Source organism: Pelobates fuscus, chromosome 1 (genome assembly GCF_036172605.1).
Source record: "Pelobates fuscus isolate aPelFus1 chromosome 1, aPelFus1.pri, whole genome shotgun sequence".
Lineage (NCBI taxonomy): Eukaryota > Metazoa > Chordata > Amphibia > Anura > Pelobatidae > Pelobates > Pelobates fuscus.
The window spans coordinates 1640423-1667780 of NC_086317.1; the positions used below are offsets into that span (position 1 = coordinate 1640423).

At 46.3% G+C, this 27358-nt stretch overlaps 2 protein-coding genes across 7 annotated transcripts in view; both read right to left on the reverse strand.

The window, feature by feature from the left end:
- Window positions 1-19779, reverse strand: part of CBS (cystathionine beta-synthase) — a 494065-nt gene extending 474286 nt beyond the window's left edge. Inside the window, exon 1 of the mRNA XM_063445617.1 lies at window positions 19776-19779. The gene's annotated coding sequence lies outside the window, so the exon portion shown is untranslated. The remainder of the gene's footprint in view (window positions 1-19775) is intronic.
- The window catches only part of HSF2BP (heat shock transcription factor 2 binding protein), a 115660-nt gene that overhangs the window by 28119 nt on the left and 60183 nt on the right, over window positions 1-27358 (reverse strand). For all 6 annotated transcript variants that reach the window (XM_063445661.1, XM_063445670.1, XM_063445654.1 and 3 more), the window contains 3 exons: window positions 23367-23449; window positions 22917-23066; window positions 13113-13248 (listed from right to left, as the gene is read on the reverse strand). In XM_063445661.1, coding sequence (XP_063301731.1) covers window positions 13113-13248; window positions 22917-23066; window positions 23367-23449 — 369 coding nt within the window. The remainder of the gene's footprint in view (window positions 1-13112; window positions 13249-22916; window positions 23067-23366; window positions 23450-27358) is intronic.

Consider the following 27358-nt stretch of genomic DNA (forward strand, 5'->3'; position numbering starts at 1 on the left):
GCTCAATTCCCATAAATCTCAGTTTTTTAGAGGAATTTGAGTGATATATTTTTAAGTGGCGTGATATTGGAGTTTCCAAGGGTCGCCTAACAGAATTCACATGTTCCCTAATCCTTAGTTTAAGGGGTCTAAATGTTTTCCCCACGTATTTTAGACCGCACGAACAGATGAGTAAGTAAATCACCCCCTCTGTTCTGCAGTTAAAAAACGATCGGACTGGGAAAGTATCGGTATTGTGGCTATCCGTGAATTCCTTGGAATTTCTTTCCATGAACTCACATGCAGTACAGTGCCCACATTTGTAACCAGGGGAACCCCAAGACCACTGGAAAGGATGGGGAGGAGATCAATAGGAGTGAGGTGATCTCCTCGTGTAAGATACCAATGGCTAATTTGACAGGTATTGTCTCACGGGAGATTACAGGCTCCGAAAGCAGTCTACCATCTATGGCATCAACGGCCAAGGGTGTATCTCTTAGCTTGGAAGGAAGATAATGGCTATCAGCAAATGCTTGGTCTATGAAGCTCTCTGCTGTTCCTGAGTCGATTAACCCCTTAAGGACACATGACATGTGTGACATGTCATGATTCCCTTTTATTCCAGAAGTTTGGTCCTTAAGGGGTTAAAGCCATTGTTTTTATGGATCTCCTCTCCCAAGATAAGGAGATGGGAATTAGAAGCCTATGGTTTTTATGATTAGATATGGAGAACATGATAGAGGTGCGAGCGTTTCCCGGTCTGGTAGAGCAGTTTAGGCGAAGATGACCTTGATGCCCACAATACAAGCAACGGCCTTCTCTTCTCCTGTACTGTCTCTCATTTTCGGTTAGGCGAGTATCCCCCAATTGCATTGGTTCGGGAAGTGCTAAAGCCATAGAATCATTGTTCTGGAAAGGAGCCAATCTAATAGAAGGTCTACGGGTTCTATCTCTGGTATTTTCTATGTCTCATGCGTTCATCTATACGTGAAATGAACGAAATCAGGTCCTCTAAATTTTATAGCATGACAGGAGGCTTCATATTTGCTTAAGTCTCTCTTTACTAGAACTCCACAGCAGCACATTAACATAGAGAGATAAACACCAAAGACAAAAACATAAGGTATCTATATAAGGCTCCTCCTAAGCCACCATTCCCTCTTTCTTTGCATCAGTACAGGTCAGAGTACCACTGCCTCCTACTTCTAGTGGGTGGCTTTGGGATTTAGTGTGATTTATTTATGATTGTTATGAACTATGCTTGGTTGTGAGATTTATGTGCCTTTCTGGCTCTTTTATTTTCTTTGGGGAATGTTTCTTTTACAATACTGATAGTTTTTTCATGTGTTTATTTTTACAGATTACTGGTAGTTTGCCATGTGTTTATTTATACAGATTACTGATAGTTTGCCATGTGTTTATTTATACAGATTACTGGTAGCTTACCATGTGTTTAGTTATACAGATTACTGGTAGTTTGCCATGTGTTTAGTTATACAGATTATTGGTAGTTTACCATGTGTTTATACAGATTACTGGTAGTTTACCATGTGTTTATACAGATTACTGGTAGTTTTCTATGTGTTTATTTATACAGATTACTGGTAGTTTTCCATGTGTTTATTTATACAGATTACTGATAGTTTGCCATGTGTTTATTTATACAGATTACTGATAGTTTGCCATGTGTTTATTTATACAGATTACTGACAGTTTGCCATGTGTTTAGTTATACAGATTACTGGTAGTTTGCCATGTGTTTAGTTATACAGATTACTGGTAGTTTGCCATGTGTTTAGTTATACAGGTTACTGACAGTTTACCATGTGTTTATTTATACAGATTACTGGTAGTTTTCCATGTGTTTATTTATACAGATTACTGGTAGTTTACCATGTGTTTATTTATACAGATTACTGGTAGTTTACCATGTGTTTATTTATACAGATTACTGGTAGTTTACCATGTGTTTATTTATACAGATTACTGGTAGTTTACCATGTGTTTATTTATACAGATTACTGGTAGTTTACCATGTGTTTATTTATACAGATTACTGACAGTTTGCCATGTGTTTATTTACACAGATTACTGATAGTTTGCCATGTGTTTATTTATACAGATTACTGATAGTTTGCCATGTGTTTAGTTATACAGATTACTGGTAGTTTACCATGTGTTTATTTATACAGATTACTGGTAGTTTACCATGTGTTTATTTACACAGATTACTGGTAGTTTGCCATGTGTTTATTTACACAGATTACTGATAGTTTGCCATGTGTTTATTTATACAGATTACTGGTAGTTTGCCATGTGTTTAGTTATACAGATTACTGGTAGTTTACCATGTGTTTAGTTATACAGATTACTGGTAGTTTGCCATGTGTTTAGTTATACAGATTACTAGTAGTTTGCCATGTGTTTAGTTATACAGATTACTAGTAGTTTGCCATGTGTTTAGTTATACAGATTACTAGTAGTTTGCCATGTGTTTAGTTATACAGATTACTGACAGTTTGCCATGTGTTTAGTCATACAGATTACTGACAGTTTGCCATGTGTTTATTTAGACAGATTACTGGTAGTTTGCTATGTGTTTATTTATACAGATTATTGGTAGTTTGCCATGTGTTTATTAATACAGATTACTGATAGTTTGCCATGTGTTTAGTTATACAGATTACTGGTAGTTTACCATGTGTTTATTTATACTGATTACTGATAGATTACCATGTGTTTATTTATACAGATTACTGATAGATTACCATGTGTTTATTTATACAGATTACTGATAGATTACCATGTGTTTATTTATACAGATTACTGGTAGTTTACCATGTGTTTATTTCTTTTGTGCCTGTTTTTTCCTTGGGAGTTTTGTTTTACCCTGTTGGCTTTATTGTTTATTCGGTTTCCTCTGGCTTATGGGCCGTGGTGGTCGCCGAGAAGCGGTCTTCCGAACGCTCCCCGTGCCGACCGCCGGGACCGCGGAGAAAGACTCCTGCGGTCCCTCGTGTGTTGCCTTTGATTCCCGCCCGCCGGCTTCGTCCGCCGAGCGGGAATCCCCGTTTTGTTCTTTACCCTGCCCGCGGCCCCGCTCACTCGCTAACACTGTTATCAGAGTGGGGACGGAGCAGGGATCTACTCATTTGCCGCGGGAGCCTCCGCTCCCGGTCACCCTCCCCGCGACCGCGTGGTCGGGCAGCGGGTGCGCGGCTCTCCACTGTGTTTGCCGCGCGCGTCACTGCCTTATTAAAGGTACAGTGACTAGTTGGTCCAGTGTGTTTCCCCATCTCCTGGGAGGTTTGGGGGTGCGTATTTTTTGGTGACAGCTTTCTTTTCTGTCCATGTGAGGCAGCTCTGTGAGCCGTTGCATCATAAATTATGCCCCATATATGAGGGTCGCAGATTCAATCCCCCTCACCTCCCCAAGTAACTAAGCAATAGACTTTAGTTTTCGATTCTTTGCATGTGTGCTTGCCCTGCATGTTTTTCTATGGACATGGTTTTACGGTTTACTGGTTTTCCTGACTTCCACATGCCACTGCGTGCCTCCTGCAGGTGTCCCTGCCTGGTGTCCTTACCCACTTATTGAACTAGGACTGCTCTAATCGAGCCTCAGTTGCCTGATGGAGGTCGCACTGGCGTCCAAAGCCAGGGATTGGGGGTTCAGGCCCCATCTGGGTGGTTGAGCATGGCACTCGTATTTTGTGGCCTAATGGATTAGGCACAACCATATAAAAACTAAAGTGTTTCGCTATCTTGAAGAACCTTGCCTATAAGGACCCAGCTTCGTCTCTACCCTGCACCCTAATAGTCAAGATTCTACAGACTACATGTCTAAAAGGATCTAGGTTTCCGCCTGCATTATACCTCTGGGTCGGTACCGCCCGTACCCTTATACTGGCCTGCCTTGTCTGTGCCTTTATGATTGGCCTGCTTTTTCTGTGCCCCATGATTGGCCTGCTTTGTCTGTGCCCCATGATTGGCCTGCTTTGACTGTGCCATACTATGCATGCTATTGGACTGGTGGCTCCATACCCTGGATAACGGTTTGTTGAGCCTGCGTGCATTATTACTTGCCTCTGCCAACACTAGGGGTGCTGCCCCTTTTGCCTGCTAATGATACCTGTTTTCTAGCTTCGTAGGTATCAAGTATCATAGACTCAGACTTTATGGACGCCTCTGCACAGGAGCAGAATTTGCAGGCTTTACTTAATGCGGCTGTGACCGCATCTGTTGAAAAAGCCCTGGCTAGGGCCCTCCCTCAACCACATACGGACAGGGGTGTGTGTGGAACCCCTCATTTGGCAGAAGACTCGGATGAGTCAGACTCTCAGGTGCGAGAGCAGGCAAGTGCGCGAACGCGCTATTGAAAGGGTGAAGACCCTGAACCACGCTCCCGGACGGGCAAGACTCCGGCGAAGTGACGTGGTTTGAGGTTGACAACCTCGCCGGCCAGGCGCCACCGCCTATCGGGCGCAGGGGAGGAGGCCTCCTTACCCCCCCCCCCACCTTGGCCGCGCTGGATGTGTGGCGGGCAGACCAGCCTCCCTCAGATGGAGAAGATGTTTGGGTTGAGGACCTTGGCGAGGGTCCCGGTGGACGCTGGGAAGAGGAAGACGCGCCACCGACTAGGGCCCCCACGACAATGTTCGGGGACGATACCCTTTTGGGCACTACTGGAGAACCTCTGTTAGAGCCTCAATCTATCCGACACCCCAGGTCCTCGGACTAGTCACTGCCCGACCACTTGGCACAATTCGTGCGCTACTGGGTCCGTAGACCCCTTGGAAGTGAGGCCTGCAAGAAGCTGCAGGCGGAATGCCCCAGACCGGTACTGCCGGACAGGGTGGCGGTTACCCCGGATGTTGGCCCTAACAGACGAGGCCTTCACAGAAGGTAGGGCTCTGGACCCAGCCACCATGAGGGACTGGGCACTTCGTTCCATTTGCCTGCTGGGCAATGCCACTGTGGCCCTTTGCACGGAACCCAGGAAGACGGCACTCTTCCATATGGACAACAAGCTGTCGGATTTGGGAGCCAAAGATGTGGGTCCCCTGGCTAAAGGTCTGCTGTTCAGGGAGCCTTTCGTTGAGGAACTGCAGAAACAGGTTATTCTGTTTATCTCCCGGGATAAAGCGAAGTCTTCGATCGGGAAGGTCTTCCGCCCACGGTTACCTTCAGACGTATGGGTCCTTGGGACAGTGCGGAGTTATGTCACAGACTTCCACTCTTCCCCTACACAGGTTGGATGCCCGAGGATCCCCGTCATCACAAGAGGCCAACAGCCCGAGCTCCGCTAGCCAAAGGCGCGGTCCTATAGGCCCCGGATTTGAGGGGTTTCGTCAGCTCGATTTTCTCCTGGTAAGGGAGAAGTCTGTAGAATTCCGTCCAGTGATCAATTTAGGAGAAATGAACGCCTTCGTGGGATACAACCACTTCGAGATGGAGGGCATTCACCTTCTTCGATGCCTTCTCTGGCCAGTAGACTGGGTCACGAGACTGGACCTAGAAGACGCTTACCTCTCCGTCCCGGTGGACGGGGCCTGTCGCAGTCCCCTCTGATTCATATGGAGTACCAATTCCCATGCCTCCCCTTCGGCCTCAGCTCGGCCCCTTGGTGCTTCACCAAGCTCCTGATACCGGTGGTCACCCAATTCAGATCAGAGGCCGTACGCTGCATCATCTATCTGGACGACTTGCTTATCTTTGCGAGGACCCCGCCGGGCTCAGATTTCGGACGCGCTCTGCGTTTTCCTCGTTGGAATGCCTGGGGTTCGTGGTCATTCTGAAGAAATCGGCCTTGGAGCCTGCGCAGACGGTGGAATTCTTGGGTTTCGTAGTCGTTGCGCAAGACGGCATTCTCTGCCTGCCTGTGGCGAAGATAACGGCCATTCGGAAGGAGATCAGACGTGTTTTCGACAAGACCGGACTCCCCTCCGGAGGTTGGCTCGCGTGGTGGGTCTCCTCTTGGCCTCGATACAGGCGTTCTACCCGGGCCCACTACATTACAGGGCCATGCAGCGGCTGAAGGCACACTCTCTACGCAAGAGACCCTCTTAGGACCAGATGATCTCCCTGGCCTCGGACATGCAGGCCGGAATGAGCTGGTGCCTCCTGCATATATCCGCCTGGAACAGCAAGGCGATATTCGGGATGACCCTGGACTCTTTCAGGGGTGCCTGGAATGTCGAGGCGTTATCGCAGTCGGCTAGTGGCCTTCTCTGGGATTCCTGGGCCTCTGGGATGAGGAGGTTATCTCTCAACATGGAGCTCCTGGTGTCGCTGGTGCTTGGACCGGGATACCGATCCCTTTACGGGTCCTGTATCTAGCGTGCTGAATTTCTTGTCTCATCTCTTTGACCTGGGTCGGTCATATCGCTCGGTTATCGTGGTTAGATCAGCTATCTCGACGGCACATGTCCCGCTTCGAGTTTTTCCCCATCGGCCAGGATCCGCTAGTCTGCAGGCTCCTGCGTGGAATGAGACTGGTGCGCCCTCCGGCGCCCAAGTATTCTTCCCTCTGGGACGTGCGTTTGGTTTTGGCGTTCTTTCGGAATTGGCCTGATAACCAGGACCTTTCTCTTTGCCAGCTTTCAGCGAAATTTGCCCTCTTGTTGTGTCTGGTCTCGTTCAGACGTGTTTCGGTTGTCCGGGCCTTCGATGTCGGCGCTTTCTCGTTTTTCTCCAGAGGGGATCTCCGTCAAGGTGCTTAGACGTACCAAGTCGGAATCGACGGTTGTATCATGCCCTTACTTCTAGGACTCGCCTAAGCTTCGTGTAGCGAAGGCACTGGCGCGATGGATAAGATGTCTTTTGGCTCTGGCGGGCGTGGATGCGACCTTCGGAGCGCTTTTGGTTAGGGGCGCCGCAGCTTCCGGAGCATTTTTGGCGAGCGCTTCCTTCAGGACATTTTGCGTTCGGCGGACGGGTCCCATGTAGAGTTTTTTCGCCTATTTTACTTTAGACCGTCGGAACATGCTTCTTTTGCTTTGCTGTCGGAGCGTTAAAACAGCAAATATGAAGCCTCCTGTCATGCTATAAAATTGTAGATTATACTAGCTTTAGTGTAACTATAATCTTAATTTTATTAATGACAGGAGGCGAATATTTCCCACCCAATTAGATTTCTTCCCCCCTTGTTTTGGATGGATTGCATTGATTGTATTTCTGTGGATTTGTCTGATTATCTGGGCTAGGTTGGTTAGTCTGGGGTGATGTTGTGGGAAGTGCATGTTATACTGTATTGACGGTCATTAGTATGGATTTCGTGTCTTTATTCTATCAGTACTGGATCGTGGGATTTATGTTTTATCAGTACATTTCGTTCACTAATCAGTGTTTTCGATTCTGTTTATTTCGTTTCAGTTTAATGGTTCGACTTCAGTTCATAGGATCGGCCGTTTGGCGGGTTAAAGATCAAGTTCATCCATTATCCGAAGTTTTTCCAGATTACATTCATCGTTATGTTGTGAATTTTTCTTTATTTAGTTATTGTCATTGTTGTGTACGTTACGTTGTCGCAGCGTGAAAGAGGGAATGGTGGCTTAGGAGGAGCCTTATATAGATACCTTATGTTTTTGTCTTTGGTGTTTATCTCTCTATGTTAATGTGCTGCTGTGGAGTTCTAGTAAAGAGAGACTTAAGCAAATATTCGCCTCCTGTCATTAATAAAATTAAGATTATAGTTACACTAAAGCTAGTATAATCTACAATTATCAGGAAGATCTCTGGTGGCAACCTCATCTAGGATAGCAACAGACAACCCATTTAGAAATACATCCATCCAGTGGATGGCATGCTGCACAGGCACAACAAGCTACTGAACAAGGTCACCCTGGCAGCCAGGAGGGCTATAGCCAAAAAATGGTTGGAACCCAGAGCCCCCAACATGACAGCAGTGACACAGCTTATCAAAGATAACTACCTTATGGACAAGCTCACCGCCCTAGTACATAACACCACCAAATCCTTCGAAAAGGTGTGAGCACCATGGGAAGCCATGATGGGCTGAGTGCCCTGGAGGGTGCGGGAGCGGGGCGGCCTGGCTGCCGGGAGGGGGACAGGGACATGGGGACGAAGGGATGCTCCCACTCCCCTGCACACCTCACCACACTCTGCTACTTCACAGGAAACGACTGAGACAACCTTTCCTCTTTTTCTTTTCTTCACTTCGTTTGATCGGTCCCATGCAACACCAGGACGATGCTCGGGGTTGGGGGGGTGAAAAAAATCAAAACACACACTATAATACTCTCGCAACATCCCAACCGAGAGAGAATCAGCCGGCAGAAATGTTAGGCAGCAAACCCGTATCCCCATCCTGATGAAACTATGGGAAGGACACCACCCCCGCAATAGCACCTGACAGCGGTCAATTAGGCCTAGAGCGATAGAACGGGACACTAATCTTCACTGATGCCAGCGGAAGCCTTCCACTCGCACCAGTCCCTACACTGTCCTTCTGTCTTATCTCTTCCCTCTGCCCCCTCTCTGGTGCCAGCGACAACTTACTATAAGGTTTCAAGCACCTGAACTGAACTTTCTTAGTTTTTGTTAGTTAATTGTTCTTATACAAAATAAAAAACTCCTTGGTGGATGGATGATGAAGAAATCGCACAACATGTCCATGCAATGTCTTTGATTAGCAGGCTATCTAACCACTGTTGAAATGTATAACGTGCTCTCTGGTTTTTGCACAAGCCAAAATGTGGATGATGTATCACTGTGTCTGCCAAGATGGAAATATAAAGAATTATAAAAAAAAAAAAGAAGAAGAAATACATCGATAAAGGCCTGATTGTTCCACTTAACCTCTGCAGCCAAGGATTGGAATTCTAAAGAATATTCCACAAGCGTTCTGCTGTTTTGTCTAAGACGCAAAAGAGATCTAGCTGCATTGGCCTTCCTACCCAGGGGAATCAAAGGTTCTCCTAAATGCTGCAACAAAAGCGTTATAGTTGTAAACCAAAGGGTTATCATTTTCCCATAATGGGTTAGCCCATGTAAGTGCCTTATCTATCAGTAAGGTTATTATGAATCTAACCTTAGCCCTGTCTGTTGGATAGGCACAGGGTTGCAACTCAAAATGAATACTAATCTGGATTAAAAAACCTCGACAAGCATCTGGTACCCCACCACAGCGTAGAGGTGATGTAACGTGAGAAGAGGCACCCACTGTGGCTACTTCTAAACCTGTAGCTATGGGAGCAATAGGGGAAACCTGACTCTCATCTGGCAGAGTATTAGACCGTGACAATAATGACTGCAAGGCCATAGCAATCTGGTCCATTTTATGGTTCATTGCCTCAAATCTGGGGTCATAGGAGCCACTCTGAGGGTTAGCATCTGCAGGATCCATTGGCCCTGTTGTAATGTCAGAATCGACACAGGGATCCAATACGCAGAGTGCAAAATATAGGAGAACGTACACCGGGCCTTAGAATGGCCGGAATAACGTCTAGAAAGAACCTAGAATGGTCAGGGACAAGCCGAGGTCGAGGGAGCCAGCTGACAGGTAAGCGAATAACAAGCCGAGTCAAAGGGAAGGAGAAAGTAGAATAGTCAAAATCAGAGCCAAGATAAATACCAAGAAACCAAACCAGAATAAGCACTATGGGAACAGACAAGCTAGAACCACGACAGGGCAATGATTCATTGCAAGTGAGTACTTTTTATAGGATGACTCTTTATTTTTGAAATACTTTATTTTTATTGAGTGTTTGTTTCAATGTATAACAATCGGCTTACATTTGTTACCAATATAGGTCGACAGTAGTTAACACAGAGATAATGCTAAGTTAAAACCTATTGACACATCTTATACCGAGATTGCCTAGTCATATTCTTGGTCACATACATGTCGTGAGCTGTACAAAATGATCGGCTTAGTGAGTCATAACTATTTGTGTTTGAAGTTTCGTAGTGCCTTATGTATGATTTGTTGGCCTCTGTAATGTCCTTTAGAAAGTCATAGTGTTATTGGTCTTTTTGTCAGATTGCTGTGGATTTCGTATTGAACCCAGTTTTAATAGCTTGGTAATACCCATGCTCCGTTGTCTGGGTTGTGAGCTGATGTATGTGGAAATCAGTTGAGATGTGACTCCCACTATAAAGCATACTCTGAGTTTCTGCATTCATTTGGTCGTTAAGATATCCCTTCGGGGGCAATGGACTGTCTAGTGTCCCTAAACATATTCCATGTCGGTAGTGTAAGGCTTGTCTTCCGTCTGTCTGTCTGGTGGTGGCTGGTGCCCGTGTCCTGAGGAAGTCGGTTGTCCCATTTAGTTCTTTCGTGTCTGCGAGCTGGTTGTTGTTTTGTTTTGTTTTTTTGTCTCTTTATGTTAGGTGTGCGCTAGATGTTGTGTGTGGTTTGTTTCTCTAACGTCCGTGGGAGGGGGTCGACTCTTCCTAATCCTGTATGGGAATACTGTCATTATGCCTATCTATGAACCCCCCTGCGCGCCTAAGCCTGGTGTCTATCTGGCGCCTTGCCTCCGGCCGCCACTGCCCGGCAGCCGCTTGTGTGGATGGGGGGGCAGGGGAGGGGAGGATCACGGGTGTATGTAGCGGTGGGGGAGGGCTGACAGTCTCCATCTCCACCCGCAGGCCCCAGGCAGCCCAGGTCAGGCGCGCCACCTCCATCCGCCCTGTGTTGTATCCTCTCCAGTTACCTTCTGGCCAGATAGAGGGTCCAGCACTGTTGATATTTTTCCATGTTGTTCCTTATTGCCGCCGTGAGCCTTTCCATCTCGTGTATCTCTTCGACTTTATCCATCCACTGCTGGAGTGTGGGTGTCTGTTCTGATTTCCATCTGTTCGGGATCAGAGCCTTTGCCGCGTTGAGGAGGTGTTTTGTCAAGGATTTTTTATACTGCGAGAGAGGCGTCTGGGTGTGGTGGAGCAGCATCTGGAGCGGTTGAAATGGGGGCTCCGTGCCCTGTATCTCATGGATAGCTCCGTGGATCACTCGCCAGTAGGGGGCTATCCTTTCGCACGACCACCATATGTGGAGGTCTGTTCCTGGTCTCTCCCCACATCTCCAGCATGTGTCTGGGACTTCGGGCAGCATGCGGTGGAGCCTTTCCGGGGTGCGGTACCAGTCGATGAGTAATTTGTAGTTTAATTCTTGTAGTTTGGAGCACATGGAGCTCTGGTGCGTGAGAATATATTGGTCCACTGGTCATCAGAGAGCTCTGTTCCCGTCGCTCTCTCCCACCGTGCTGCGTGTTTCGCTGGTTCGAGCGGGACCTTCGATCTGAGCATAGTGTAAAGGGCTGAGATCCCCCGGGGGATGTGCGTCCCGTTATCGCAATATTTCTCGAACTCTGTAAGGGGTCTGTGAAAGAGATGTCTCCCTTGTTGGGTATTAAAGTAGGTCTTGATTTGGATGTAAATAAAAAATAAGGGCCGCGCCTAAGCAGGCGCAGCCGTTATTTTTTTTATTTTATTTTTTTTTAATTTTATTTCTTTGTGATATGTCTAAGGGTTTTTGAGGGATTCCCTTATATGGTTGCTGCCATATTGTGTTATTTAGCGCTTACTCGTTGTCTTGTTTTTACTTGATTTGGATGTACCGAAATCTCTCTAGCCCTGTTGGGGTTTCGTTCTCCATTAAGTCCGGTACTTGTTTGAGCGTAACCGTGGTGCACCATTGGTGTATGTGGGTTCTGCTCGCTCCGCCAAAGGCTGCCACATCCCGGGGTAGGAGCCCTCCTGCTACCTCAGGGTTGAAGAGTACCGGGGTCATCGGCCCCGGTAGTGTGGTAAGGGAGAGTTTTGTCCGAATTGTTTTCCAGACTTTCAGCGTTACTCCGATGAGTGGGTGGTTCTGAGCTTGGGTATTATTCAAGAGGTCGTATCTCCAGACTAGCGCCGGGATCCTCTCCTCCATGAGTGCCCTTTCCATGCATATCCAGTGCTTGGGCGTGTGTGGGGTATGCCACTCGACAATACGTAATAGGTGTGTGGCACTGTGGTAGTCCCTCATCGATGGTAGACCCGTTCCTCCCTGTTCCTTCGGTCTGTGAAGCAGGGTCCTACGGATCCTGGGTGGTTGGTCGCGCCATACAAACTTGGAAATATCCGAATCTAGTTGTCGGAAAAACGTCATGGGTAGGCTGATTGGGATCGTTTGAAATAGATACAGTAGGCGGGGGAGGAGATTCATTTTGACGGTGTTCATTCTGCCAAACCAGGAGACGCACAGGCTCGTGGATGGCTCTTTAAGTGATAACCACGCCCCCAAAACGTTCTAATTCGAAGTCTTCAGCGGCCGGCGGCTAAACGGCCGAGATGATTGGAGAGAATAGAGGAAAATTCCCCATCCTGAGGAGAAGTACCCACAGGCTGGATCTCTGCCAAAGCAGAAACAAGAGGTACCCTGACAGAAATAGAGCTTAAAGTCTGCATTGTGTCAGTGTCCAAATATTTCTGGACCTAACTGTATATGGATTCTTGCAGACTGTGCAGAATTCCTACCAGCATGGAGTGCAGATTTAGACATTTTATAACATCACATACTACACTGAGAGATGCGGAACTCTTCTATGTAGTTATGGGTTAAGATTTTTTCTGCTATTTTATTGTGGGTTGATAGTGGCTATTAAAAAAGTCCTAGGGATTCATTATTATTTTTATATATTTATTGCACCTTGTACACTATTTTCAAACATATCACCCCTAGATTTAGGCAAAAACCAAAAAAAATCTGTGTAATAAAAACATTGCGTATAAGTATTAAACACATAAATAAATTCAAAAAAGTTTAACCTCTTCTGTGTGAGAGAGAGCAGCATTCTATGGAGGGATAACTCTGATATGTATACTTCTAATTATCGGTTGGTTGAGTGCTGGCTCTGTGTATCTATGTTTTTATTATTGTGATTGTGTAATGTTATCGCTTTGTGTTTCTCCGGTGTGTTTTGGGGGTAATAATTTTGTTTTTCTCCTGTGTGTAGTGTTTGTGTGTGTGTGAATGTGTGTATGTGCAATATGCAGGAATGGGTTGGGCTTAGTCACAAAACTCTGTTCATAAGAATATATTGCAGGCTTCTGCCCAGACTGCATCTGACAGCTCAGAGCACCCACTGATGTCAGACATTGACATCTGCCCTTCCCCTTCTCACTGGTAATGGTCCCGGCCAGGCCCAAAACAAACTGGCTTTCCTCCCTGTCCTCATCTTGTGGCTGCTCCTCGTTCAGTGACGCCACGTAACTAGACAGCGTCTGTGCGGCTAGAGTGAAGAATGCATTCGCTTTGCCCTATGAAGAAGAATTAAAATGGTGAGGATTTTCCATCAACACTACATCCCACTTTGTACAACTTATCTAATGTCACTCCCACCTTGTAAAACCCATCCAAAGTCACTCACATCTGGTAAAACCCATCCAATGTCAAACCCACCTGGTAACCATCCAATGTCAATCCCACCTGGTAAAACCCATCTAATATCACTCACATCTGGTAAAACCCATCCAATGTCAATCCCACCTGGTAAAACCCATTTAATATCACTCACATCTGGTAAAACCCATCCAAAGTCAATCCCACCTGGTAAAACCCATTTAATATCACTCACATCTGGTAAAACCCATCCAAAGTCAATCCCACCTGGTAAAACCCATCCAATGTCACTCACATCTGGTAAAACCCATCCAATGTCACTCACATCTAGTAAAATCCATCCAATGTCAATCCCACCTGGTAACCATCCAATGTTAATCCCACCTGGTAACCATCCAATGTCAATCCCACCTGGTAACCATCCAATGTCAATGTATTCCATGAAAGGAACAGAGGGGGAGGTGGCTCATTTATAAACTGTGCCACTTGCGTCAAGAGGCCACAAGTTTCCAATGTTTCACTGAATGCAATACGAGCTGAACAAAACTGGACGCAGTTTTAACTGACTAGCAGCTCATCAATAATGCTTAGCAGCTGTAACGGATCACCTGGCACCCCGACTGGGTACCTCCGTTGAAGAATGTGTGGCGAAACCAACCTCGCCACTGGGCCCTGGAGAAGCCTGTTTGCCTGCCTCCTACCTGCTGACTATGGCCCCTGGGTTATTTGGGGCATATTGTATTTTATTGTGCGACTGCTGGCCCTTTAAGCACAGTGAATGGTATTTTATTGTACTGCTGCTGGCCCTTTAAGAACTGTCTGGGGACATATTGAGACTTTGGGTAACAATACCCTTTAAGACTATGGCCCCTGAAAACGTATGGACTTTTATTCAGTGATTATGGCCCTGTGTGAGCGGTGATACCCCAGATAGCTATACCATGGAGCCTATTCATATAATGAAATACTATGGGAAAGACTTTAGCTCCATGGCAATTGTACTGTGTGTGGATCTGCTCGCTATTCGGTAGTTTTGTGCGCTCAGATCCCAGCTATCTGGGGATATGTGAAATGTCTGTGTGTTATGGATAAAAAGTAACTTTCTGTATTTTAAAGTGTTTTATGTCTTTCTGTAACCATGTGGTTAATGGAGTCTGTCTCTGTGCTGGAGATAAATGGATTACTTCTCCAGCACAGAGAAGGCTCTGTAAAAACCGGTCTGAGCTGGAAAGCTAGGGGTTTTAAAAGATACTTTACTAACTTTTGAACCCCTGGTCTGATCCATGCCATTTTTTAATATGTTGTCCTGAATGGATTGATTGTGGATATGTATTTTTATGTGAATGTGATGTATGGTTTTAGAGTTATGAAAGTTGTGTAAAAAGTATATTTTAACCCCTTAAGGACCAAACTTCTGGAATAAAAGAGAATCATGACATGTCACACATGTCATGTGTCCTTAAGGGGTTAAACTGTATGCATAATGGGATTATGTGTCACACTAAGGGGAGGGGATGTGTGGGTTGCACCCGTGATACTATTGGTAATTTTATGCCTCCCCCTGGGTGTGGCCTGTATGTGTGAGATGGAAATAAAAGCCAGGCTGGATGAGCCAGTCCAGAGTTCCTGTTTTACCCTCAAAGTGAAGTGTCGTCTCATTATTGGGGGAAGGATTTATTGCATGCTGTTCCAGTTTGACTGCTAGGAGTGCAAACCTATTCGTATGGTTCCTATTCAACTGTCTACAGCATTCAGAGGCTTGAGAGGATTCATATGCTTCTCTGATTCGGTGATTGTGGTGTCGGCTAGAGTGCTTGGAGGCCTCGGGAAGCGCTAGGAGCATCCATTAACGGAGGTACTCAGTCGGGGTGCCAGGTGATCCGTTGCATTGGTGGCAAGCGGTGGGATGGCGTCCTAGTGTGAGGTAAAGCAGCTCGGAGACACAGTTCATTTGGATTACAAAGTGAGGGTAACGCTAGTATACGTACAGTGCCCCTATCTACAAAAGAAGCAACGTCGGCAGGGCAAGCATGGCGCCCAGTTACAGTCAACAGGAGTTTGACACTATGATGAAAATGCTGCTGGCTTTCTTTGGACCAGAACCCCCGGAGGAGAAATACATACAGAGCACAAGGAAAACAGCGGCAGTGTATCTGCAGGGTCGAGCAGACAAAAAGGCAGCTGAAGGTGTCGTCCTTCCTCCACAGCGGCAGTCTACGGTTCAGGGAGAGGAGCCAGTTATCCCCTCTCCCCAGCGGCTGAAAGTGTGTAAGGGAGAGGAGTTTGTTACCCCCTCTCCCCAGCGGCAGCTTAGCACACCAAGGGGAGATAGTAAGCCCCTCACCAGCGCAGATGGGACCGTGGTCTCTGCGGCCAAGCTACAGGGAGCTGAAGGGGCCGTCCTTGCTCCCCAGCGGCAGTCTACGGTTCAGGGCGAGGAGCCTGTTATCCCCTCTCCCCAGTGGCAGCTTAGCACACCAAGGGGAGACAGTAAGCCCCACACCAGCGCAGAGGGGACCGTGGTCTCTGCGCCCAAGTTACAGGGAGCTGAAGGGGCCGACCTCCCTCCCCAGCGGCAGTGTGATTTGTTGGGAATTGGGAGCCCAGTCTCCATTCCCCAGCGGCAGAGTATCCAGCAGGGAATGGAGAGCCCAGCCCCCTTTCCCCAACAGCAGGACTCTGTGCTGGGAGGAGAGATAGTCGGTCTCCCTCCGCAGAGACGGGAAGTATGTATGGTAGAGGAGATTTTTACCACCTCTCCCCAGCGGCAGATTATTAATGTACAGGGAATAGGGAGCCCAGTCTCCATTCCCCAGCGGCAGAGTGTTCTAATGGGAGAGGAGCTGGTTACCACCTCTCCCCAGCGGCAGCTTAATGTACCAGGGGGAGACTGTAAGCCCCACAACTGTGCAGATGAGACCGTGGTCTCTGCTCCTACAGCACAGGGGGTAAGGAAAGTCAGTCCTGTCCCCCAGCAACAAGGCTGCTTAGCCAAAGGGGAGACAGTCGGTCTCCCCCTCCGACAGCGGAGCTATGTATCCAAAGGGGAGACAGTCGGTCTCCCCCTCCGGCAGCAGAGCTGTGCATCTAAAGGGGAGACAGTCGGTCTCCAGCAGCAGAGCTGTGCATCTAAAGGGGAGACAGTCGGTCTCCAGCAACCAGGCTCCAACCAGACTACTCCCGGGGTAGTGCTGGCACCAGGGCAGAGTACCGCTGGGCTCTGCCCACTCAGCAACCCACCAAAACAGCCTACCAGTCCCCCACACAGCCATGGTGAGGCACCTGGACCTGGACAAGTTTTTCTCTTACTCAGGTGTAGTAACCATTTATTGTGGGTGGGCTGTACTGCTGTTTCTGTTTTGTGGGTGGGCTGCGGGACTAACAAGGGCACTGACCGGCAGGAGGTCAGATACCCTGTTAGTCTGTTTGGAAAAGGGGAGAAATGTGGCGAAACCAACCTCGCCACTGGGCCCTGGAGAAGCCTGTTTGCCCGCCTCCTACCTGCTGACTATGGCCCCTGGGTTATTTGGGGCATATTGTATTTTATTGTGCGACTGCTGGCCCTTTAAGCACAGTGAATGGTATTTTATTGTACTGCTGCTGGCCCTTTAAGAACTGTCTGGGGACATATTGAGACTTTGGGCAACAATACCCTTTAAGACTATGGCCCCTGAAAACGTATGGACTTTTATTCAGTGATTATGGCCCTGTGTGAGCGGTGATACCCCAGATAGCTATACCATGGAGCCTATTCATATAATGAAAGACTATGGGAAAGACTTTAGCTCCATGGCAATTGTACTGTGTGAATAGGATCTGCGCGCTATTCGGTAGTTTTGTGAGCTCAGATCCCAGCTATCTGGGGATTTGTGAAATGTCTGTGTGTTATGGATAAAAAGTAACTTTCTGTATTTTAAAGTGTTTTATGTCTTTCTGTAACCATGTGGTTAATGGAGTCTGTCTCTGTGCTGGGAGATAATTAGATTACTTCTCCAGCACAGAGAAGGCTCTGTAAAAACCGGTCTGAGCTGGAAAGCTAGGGGTTTTAAAAGATACTTTACTAACTTTTGAACCCCAGGTCTGATCCATGCCATTTTTTAATATGTTGTTCCCCTGAATGGATTGATTGTGGGTATGTATTTTTATGTGAATGTGATGTATGGTTTTAGAGTTATGAAAGTTGTGTAAAAAGTATATTTTAAACTGTATGCATAATGGGATTATGTGTCACACTAAGGGGAGGGGATGTGTGGGTTGCACCCGTGATACTATTGGTCATTTTAGGCCTCCCCCTGGGTGTGGCCTGTATGTGTGAGATGGAAATAAAAGCCAGGCTGGATGAGCCAGTCCAGAGTTCCTGTTTTACCCTCAAAGTGAAGTGTCGTCTCATTATTGGGGGAAAGATTTATTGCATGCTGTTCCAGTTTGACTGCTAGGAGTGCAAACCTATTCGTATGGTTCCTATTCAACTGTCTACAGCATTCAGAGGCTTGAGAGGATTCATATGCTTCTCTGATTCGGTGATTGTGGTGTCGGCTAGAGTGCTTGGAGGCCTCGGGAAGCGCTAGGAGCATCCATTAACGGAGGTACCAAGTCGGGGTGCCAGGTGATCTGTTACAGAATGCTCCTAATGCTTTCTGAGGGCTTCAAATGCTCCACTAGACACCATAACCACCGCAGACACCACGAACCGCCGCAGTTTGGTTGGGGCCTCGCCGTCTCTTACCCACCCTGGACCTACGACAAGGCTCCAGGTTCCAGTGGATGAACCTCTCCTCCAAGAGAGTGAAGCAGGAACAAGCTCTTAAAAGAGCTTAGTAGTGATTATCCAAGGGTGTATGAAGAGCATAGCAATCCCTTGTAGCAGATTCCCCCAATAAGAGACAGGACTCCAAATTGAGGGTGAAGTAGAACTGAAGTTTAAATGACACATACTCTGCTTTTATGCAATCCTCCCATGCAAGGGAGACACCCACAGACAATTAGGAATTATCCAATCCCTAACTGGTTACATTCCACACATCCCCTCCCCTTAGCCTGAGAGGTAACAGTTAACCGTACAGTTTTAAACACACATTTTTACCCAATTTCTATAACTCCAAAATTATACACCACACTCGCATAAAACTTACATTATTAGAAACAGCATAATTATAGGAATAACATATCCAAAATTCATGTGAATCCGTTCAGCCGTTCGGGTTAGCTGGAAGTCCTTTTTGACCGACCGCACGCACACTTTCATGCCCAAAACAGTTCCACAGATTTGGGCTGTGCGGCCGGTCTATTCATCCCAGTTCAAATATCGTTCGAATGCACAAACGGGTGCCGTTTGTGCAAATGGCAATGTTACTGTGTTGTTCAAATTGTCAAACACCGTTCGACTCCATTTGAAATGTGAACGCTCCAAAAGAAGGAAAAACATCAGCGGTGTTCGTGCCCTCGAGTATCCAATTTTAGTTCCATGAACTCGACGGCAAAACACAGCTGACCTCGTTCGGCTGAATTAAAATGGCCGCCGCCACGTGTTCGTATGTCGAATGGCGGCCACTTGGACTGCATCCGAAGTGCCAGTTTAACCCCTTAAGAGACCGCAGGGCGTTCTATGCCGTCCTTAAGGAAGCGGCTCTAAACGGTTAAAAGTACAGATCGTTTCCATAGGAGTTAAAGGGCCAGAAGCAGTTTAATAAAATCCATTATGCCCAAATAACTCTTTTAGTCACAGGGCAGGAGGCGAGCAAGCAGGCCCCTCCAAAAACTCATGGCAAACTCCCTAAAAAAATGGGGGTTTGCCACAGCAGCCTTGTTAGTTAGAGATCTAAGTCAGGGATTGCTCAAGAAAAAAAAAAGACTTAAAGGATCACTATAGGGTCAGGAACACAAACATTTATTCCTGACCCCATAGTGAACCACCATCCAACCCCCCTGGGCCCCTCATGCCTCCATTAATATAGCACAATCTTACTGTATTCAAGCCAGAAGCTGTAACTATGCATGCTGTTTGTCTCAGAAAAACAAGCAGTCTACTGACATCATCAGAAGTGGTGGCCTGATCCAATCACAATGCTTCCCCATAGGATTGGCTAAGACTGACAAAGAGGCAGATCAGGGGCAGAACCAGCACAATTCCATCACAGCCCTGGTCAATCAGCATGAATTGAATAAATTAATCTCTATGAGGAAAGTTCAGTGTCTGCATGCAGAGGGAGGAGACACTGAATGTTTGGGTGCATTTTAGGCAGCCATGACCCAGGAAGGATCTCTAACAGCCATCTGAGGAGTGGCCAGTGAAGTTATCACTAGGCTGTAATGTAAACACTGCATTTTCTCTGAAAAGTGTTTACAGCAAAACGCCTGAAGGTAATGATTCTACTCACCAGAACAAATTCAATAAGCTGTAGTTGTTCTGGTGACTATAGTGTAATGGATCACCTGGCACCCCGACTGAGTACCTCCGTTGATGGATGCTCCTAGTGCTTCCCGAGGGCTACAAGCACTCCAGCAGACACCACAACCACCGTAGACCCCACGAACCGCCGCAGCTTGGTTGGGGTCTCGCCTTCTCCTACCCACCCTGGACCTACGACAAGGCTCCAGGTTCCAGTGGGTGAACCTCTCCTCCAAGACAGTGAAGCAGGAGCAAGCTCTTACAAGAGCTTAGAAGTGATTATCCAAGGGAGCATACAGAGCATAGCAATCCCTTGTAGTGATATAGCAATTTCCCCAATAAGAGACAGATTGAGGGTGAAGAAGAACTCTGATGTTTAATGGCAGGTACTCTGCTTTTATGCAGTGCTCCCCTTCAAGGGAGATGCCCACAGGCAATTAGGCATTAACCAATCACATATCGGTTACATCCCACATATTCCCTCCCCTCTGCTTGGGAGATAATTGAGTTTCTTACTGTATCTACTCAATTATCTCCAAGCTAAAGAAATCATACATTTTATAAATTTTTATAAACTATACATCCAATATTAATAAAGAAAACACATATTAATAATCAGCACACTTGAAATATGAACATACTCAAAAATCATGCAAATCCTTCCATTAGTTCAAAAGTTAGTCGGAAGTCCTTTGTGACCGACTGCAGGCACATTTTCATGCCCAAAACAGTTCCACAGATTCAGGCTGTGCGGTCGGACTATTTCTGCTCTGAAAATAACAAAGTCCAATCCGAAGGCGGCGTTCGAATCGTTCTGAAACCGGGGTTGTGTTTCCGTGGTGTTATATTGTCTACCAGAAGTCTATTTTACACCCAGAAATGACAAAGTCCCGTTCGAACGTGTGTTCGAATCTTCGAACGTGACTTAGTCTCCAGCCGCAGTGTCGAAGGGTAGGGGAAGGTACAGCTCACCGCGTTCGACTGGCTTAAAATGGCCGCCGCCACGTGTTCGACTGTAATGGCGGCCACTTCGACGACTTCGGCACTTCGACTGCATTCGAAGTGCCAGTTCAAAAGTTGGAACACTGCTCCCAAGTATTTAAAGGGCCAGGAACAGCATACAAACATCCATTGGGCCCAAATATACTCCTTGAAGGGTTAATACACCCCAGGGCCATAGTCGCAGGGCAGGAGGCTAGCAACCAGGTTTCTCCAGTTCAGTGGCGAGGTTGGTTCCGCCACATATAGTGTCCCTTTAACCCCTTAAGGACACATGACGTGTCTGACACGTCATGATTCCCTTTTATTCCAGAAGTTTGGTCCTTAAGGGGTTAAACAATACCCACTGTGACGGAACACCCGTCAATTGATGCTAGTAGTGCTCACCGAGAACTCCAAGCACTCCACCAGATACCATAAGCACCGTAGATCCCACGAACCACCACAGCTTGGTTGGGGTCTCGCCATCCTCCACCCACCCTGGACCCAAGACCATGATCCAGCATGTGAGCCTCTCCTACTCCAGAGAGTATAGCAGGAACAGCTCTTATAAGAGCTAGTGATTAGAACCCAGGGAGTATAGCAATCCCCAGAGTGAATATAGCTGTCCCTTCCACACATGAGATGAAGCTCTATGTTGATTGTGAAGAGGAACTCATTTTATTGGTGCCACACTTGGCCTTGTATGGCAATCCCCATGCAAGGTGTATGCCCACATGGACCTGATATTTTAAATGTAGAAGATAATCCAGGCACTCCAACAAATTCCAAAGCAAAGGCAATTTAATTAGAACCAGGAACCAAACGGCAAAGTTTCGACCCCTTAGGGCCTTTGTCAAGCTACGCTAAGGGGCCCTAAGGGGTCGAAACATTGCCGTTTGGTTCCTGGTTCTAATAAAATTGCCTTTGCTTTGGAATTCGTTGGAGTGCCTGGATTATTTTCTACATTTAAAATTTTAAATTTGGTCCATTTTGGTACTGGGACTTGTCCATTGGAGCACCCTGGATTCCATAACGAAGGGTTGAGTGCACTTCCACTAGCTACACATGGACCTGATAGACTGATTTACAACGTCACAGACCATCAACAATAAGGTAACAAGGCACGACACTCCCACACACAGCACACAATCTGCCTGTGAGATAATTGAGTTAGATACTGTATTAACGTAATTATCTCCAGGCAGAAAAAACACATTTCTATAAAACCCCCAAAACACATAAAATCCCCACAAATGTCATATCACTTGATAGCCCTGATCTTGGTGACCAACATATCCAAAAATCACCCAGATCAGTTCAGGGGTTCAGGAATTTCCTGGAAATCATTTACTGTATTTGACCGACCGCAGGCATGGTCCTATGCCCAAAACAGTTCCAGAGAATCAGGGCTTGCGGTCGGCCTAGTTCGGTAGTTTGAAAACGAACAAACTACCGAACAGAGTCAATAGTCTTACCCTGGAGTTTGTAACCCTCATCCAGACGAATGATCTCACCGAACAGTGCCCTTCTAAGTTGTGTAGAACTGAACGCAGGCGAGGATGGAAGTCCAGCGGTGTTCGGGAGTTTCCGTGTCCGATTTTAGTTCCATGAGATTCATGCCCAAACACCACTGCCTGCATTCATGTGAACAAGATGGCCGCCACCTTGTGGTTGTCTATAGGAATTGCGGCTACCCAGACAAACAATTAGAACACTGCGGTGAGAATGCTCCAAGTTGTTAATAGGTGTTAACAAGCTCCAGGGTGGGCTCTGGTTCGTGCGGTTGTTTGAATGCCGCTTCGGGAGTTCGAAGTGTCACTGAGTAAGTAATGTCAGAAGTCCAAAAGCCACAAACAGTGGTTTTAACACAGGGGCCATAATCACAGGTTATGAGGCTGGCAAACAGGCCCCTCCAAAAACAAGTGGCGAGGTTACTTTTGCCACACCCACATTATAAGAAAAAAAAGAAGAAGAAGAAATCTACACAGGCTGGATGCATAAACCACTGGCCAGCTAAATGCAAAAAGCAAGCAGGGGTCTCTGGTGGTTTCACTTTCCCCTCCTCCACCAGTAAATGCCCTCCATGGCAAGGTTCTCTGTCTAGCCAATCACATGACACAGTTAATAACCACTTACTGTGAGAATAATTTTTCCTGTTCTGGTCAGTGGAATATGTTTTGAACATTGAATTGTTAGTTTCTTGTGGCGCACACTCACCCCTCCCAGAATGCTCTTCACAGCCTCCTCTCTGTTTGAAACGGCCCAGAGTAAGGTGCAGGTTGCAGAGCCCATGTGAGTGCAGAACTCAGCCTGCTGCACAGACTGCTCCTGGAGGTGCTCCAGCTTGGCCAGTAGAGACAGTTTCTCCTAGAAAGAGGAGACAGAAAACCTGGGCTGTACATGTACCACAGAGGCCTGCTCTGGCATATATCAGTCTGTCGTCTCATGTCATATAACCCACACTCCCCAACTTGGAGTGATTGGATGATTCTACAATGGGTGCACCTGGAGAGGAGTGGAGGGGGAGGAATCCATTATACTGTACAGAGCTGTGCAGTGTGTTGTTCAGGGCAAAGTTATGATAATATCACACCCAATATGCCTAGTTGGTAGCTTTGAATAAACAAACTAGAGGGTATTTTGGTGAATGATGAATCTATGTCTTACCTGTTTCTCCTTCAGACATTCGGTCTGAGCAGCCTCCAGACGAGCTCTTAAATGTCCACAGTCCTGATCCTTTACCTCCAGAGCTGAAAAATGTGATTAGTTAAAACCACATCATAAACTACTACAATGACCCCAATTTATTAACAAACATGCAGATTCAAAATCATACTCCGACACAGCAATGCTAAGAACCCTATAAATCAAAACCCCACCACAGGAATTCAAAGTCATACCCCGACATATTGATTACAAATCATTCCTCCACACATTGAGATAAGACAGGGTCCATCGAAGTGTCCATGTAATGTTTCCTGCTGCTACAATATCACAAATACAAAATCCAGGGTGCGCAATCGTTAACACCAACACACTGAGATATACATAACAAGAGAAGCCTGATGGTGCACCACTGATTGGCCTACCAAGCAGGTACTTCCAGACCTCTGGACAAGTGCAGCTCAGGTAGAGCAAACTGTTCCTCTTGAGAATGCAGCCTGTGTTTATTTAATAGTCTTTTTGGACAGATTATAACCAATTCATCTTCCAGAAAGACTATTACCATTAACAAAGGGGACTGTTTAGGACAGCCCAATAAGAGCTCCTACCACCCCATGGCTGAGTATTGAGGTGATGAAATTGTATTGACTAAACTAGTTACAGGAACTTGGATTTGGCCACAACCGAAACTGCCAGACCTTGTTAACGGTTTAAATAAACACAGGCTGCATTCTCAAGAGAAACAGTTTGCTCTACCTGAGCTGCACTTGTCCAGAGGTCTGAGAGCCCCTGCTTGGTAAACCAATCAGAGGTGCACCATCAGGTTTCTCCTATTATAAGTAGATCTCACAGTGTGTTGGTGTTTACTATTGCGCACCCTGGATTTTGTATTATTTGTGATATTGTATTTAGTGTGTTGTGAGTGACTAAAGACACCTTCACATTTGTAACTAGCACCAATCCACACATACTCCATTGTTTCTCTTGTTTGTTACTTTCCTACTGCTGTGTTTCCCCTGTGTCATCTTTTGATGTTCTCACAGAGTGGAGACATTTGGATACTGGTCCTCCATGTCATTACATGTCACCTCTGATACACCTCATATACATGCATCAACTTTAAAAACGGGCCTCCGTGTCTTACTTGCAACGCCATACCTGCACATTCTGGCATCAAAATTATGACGTAGATCAGAGTATTCCCTATTTCGATCAGTTTTTGCCCTGTCGTGGTTTCCTCCTGGTATCTGATAGCATTTTTCCTGGTACTCTGTTAAAGTAACCTCCCCACCTGGACCAAAGCATGCCATTTCCCCAGTTAGATACTGTAACACTATTGTAACGGAGCTCCGTGTACTCCGACCGAGTACCCTCCGTTGATGGATGCTCCTAGCGCTCTCAGAGGACTCCAAGCACTGCAGACGACACCACAACCACCGCAGACTCCACAACCGCCGTAGCTTAACTGGAGCCGCGCCGTCTTCCTTCCACCCTGGAATGAACCTCCAGCATTCAGGACCGTGTGGGAAGACCTCTCCTCCAGGAGAGCGTATCCGGAACAAGCTCTTAAAAGAGCTAAGTGATTAAGCTCAGGGGAATATGCAGAGCATAGCAATCCCCAGTGTGATACAGCAATTCCCTCCAATAACGAGACAAGGCTACGTTTTGAAGGGTCAAGAAGAACTGAGGACTGGGACACCCAGCCTGCTTTTTATTACAAAAAGGTACACACAGGACACTCCCAGGGGGAGGTTGAAATTAACCAATCACATACATGGTACCACCCCCACGTCTCCTCCCCTCAGATAAACATATAACATAATTATAGCATACAGTAAAAATACCGTTTTCACACATACACTGTAACTTTAAAACTATACATTCAATCTCCATAAATAATTACATATTTGAACTCAGCATACATCAAACATAAACACTTCCAAAAATCAGCCAAATCCCTCCAGCGGATCAAAAGTTAGCTGGAGGTCCCTTTATGACCGACCGCAAGCACAATTTCCTGCCCAAAACAGTTCCATAGATTTGGGCTGGGCGGCCGGTCAATTTCAAACGGGACTTAGTCTCTGGAGCTGCAAGTTCAGTATGGGAGAAGGTAAGGGTCAGCGGTGTTCGGTAAAATGTGTAGCCGATTTCAGTTCCACAGAATCTTTAGCATACACCGCTGACCGCGTTCGACTGAACAAAGATGGCCGCCGCCACGTGCAATTAACCTGCAGTAACCTCACAGCCTGGGAGGTAAATTGCCTGCACACTTTAACTTCTGGGTGGTCCGCCTGTGTGGTATTTGGTTCAGTAAGCCCTATTTACTGAACCAAGTGGGGGAAAGCCAGGGACAAGTTATTTTACAGGTCTGGGGACATAGTCTTAAAGGGGTATTGTTCAGCAAAGTCACAATATGTCCCCAGACGGTTCTTAAAGGGCCATACACACCAATAAAAGTTAATAAGTTTTTAGGGGCACAATCTTCCAGGGGCCATAGTCATGAGGAAGGAGGCTGGCAAATAGGCTTCTCCACAATCCAGGGAAGCAGGGCAATTTTCCATTTAAAGGGCCAGTTACAAATAGCGATTTGTAACAACTATGCTTAGGTGTTACTTCCCACAATCCCCCATAGAGGGGTGGGTTGCCTAAACAGACCCAGAAGTTATCCAAACCGGAGCTAGCTTTTGTATTTGAAGCGCTACACTTTCAAACTTTTTGGTTATCTTGTTGGTGTTTGTGGAGAAGTCACACGTCTTTGTGTTTAGCTACTTTTAATATATAGAACATGGAGATATACTCATAAATATTAAGTATTATTAACATAAGCGCAAGTACCCTTTGTCTTTTTCATTACTCCCCACAATAACTGAAAGCAGGATTGGCAGTCTGCCCCAATCTCAATATCTAGTCTGACAAAGAATATTAGGAGGAGCCCTGACTCCCTATGCTTGTCCTGCAGAAAGCTAACTGCTCCGAAAACGATCTAAGGTGTTGTAATCAGGCTACATAGAGAACCCAAAAAAAAATAATTAAAAATAGCCTAACGGCAGCGTCTTAGCTCGATGCGCGTTTCGGCGCTATGTTGCGCCTTTGTCAAGAGCCTTAAAGCACAGGGAGCCCGCCGGATATTTAAAAGGTAGAGACACGCCCTCAAAGTTACGTCATGCGGCCAATCCGGTGCCACAACATCAGGGGGAGTTAGCTAGAGACCACTAGTGGCATGTAGCTAATCGAATGCCACGACGTCAAGGTAGGCAGGGGGAAAAGCCCGAAATAGACTGCAGGCATTGAAACAACCAGCCGGTTCCCTCGTTGTGATTTGTATATTATTGAAACAGCCTGTGTATCAAAACCAAATTAACCCCTAAGAGTTTAAAGGCATCCAGGATAGCTCACCCTATACATGAATGCAGGGCTCCAGATTAATATCCTAATATGTTAGTATAAGATACATTATAGATTATTAATATAGGATCCTTGAGTATTATTATAAACTATTATAAGTGTAATATTGGTAGATGTACATATTAAAGAGGACCTGGAAATATGTCCAACAATCCAATGGTTAGAAAGGGGGCTGATTGAATATTACGTGGTTCAGATGTCAAAAAAATGCTAGTTGAATATATCCTCCTACTTGAGGATGTTCTGAAAATCAGTAAGATAACAGCATCGATAAGTAAGAAGCACGCATCCCCCTACTCATTGTGAGATAGGTAAATAGATGATGACATTAATAAAATGAAGTTACAATCTGCGCAATTCCATACAGTTATATTAATCACAGTGTCAAAGAGCAGGAGTACCCATATGCTAAGGTCAATCATTTCTTTAGTGAATAAACGGATATCCTGCTCTTTGTGTACTTAAAATGCCTATAATAAAGGGTACAGGAATTACCTTTATGAGTTTATACTTTTCCAATAAACATATGTAACGAATCACCCGGCACCCCGACTGGGTACCTCCGGTGAAGAATGCTCCTAGCGCTTCCT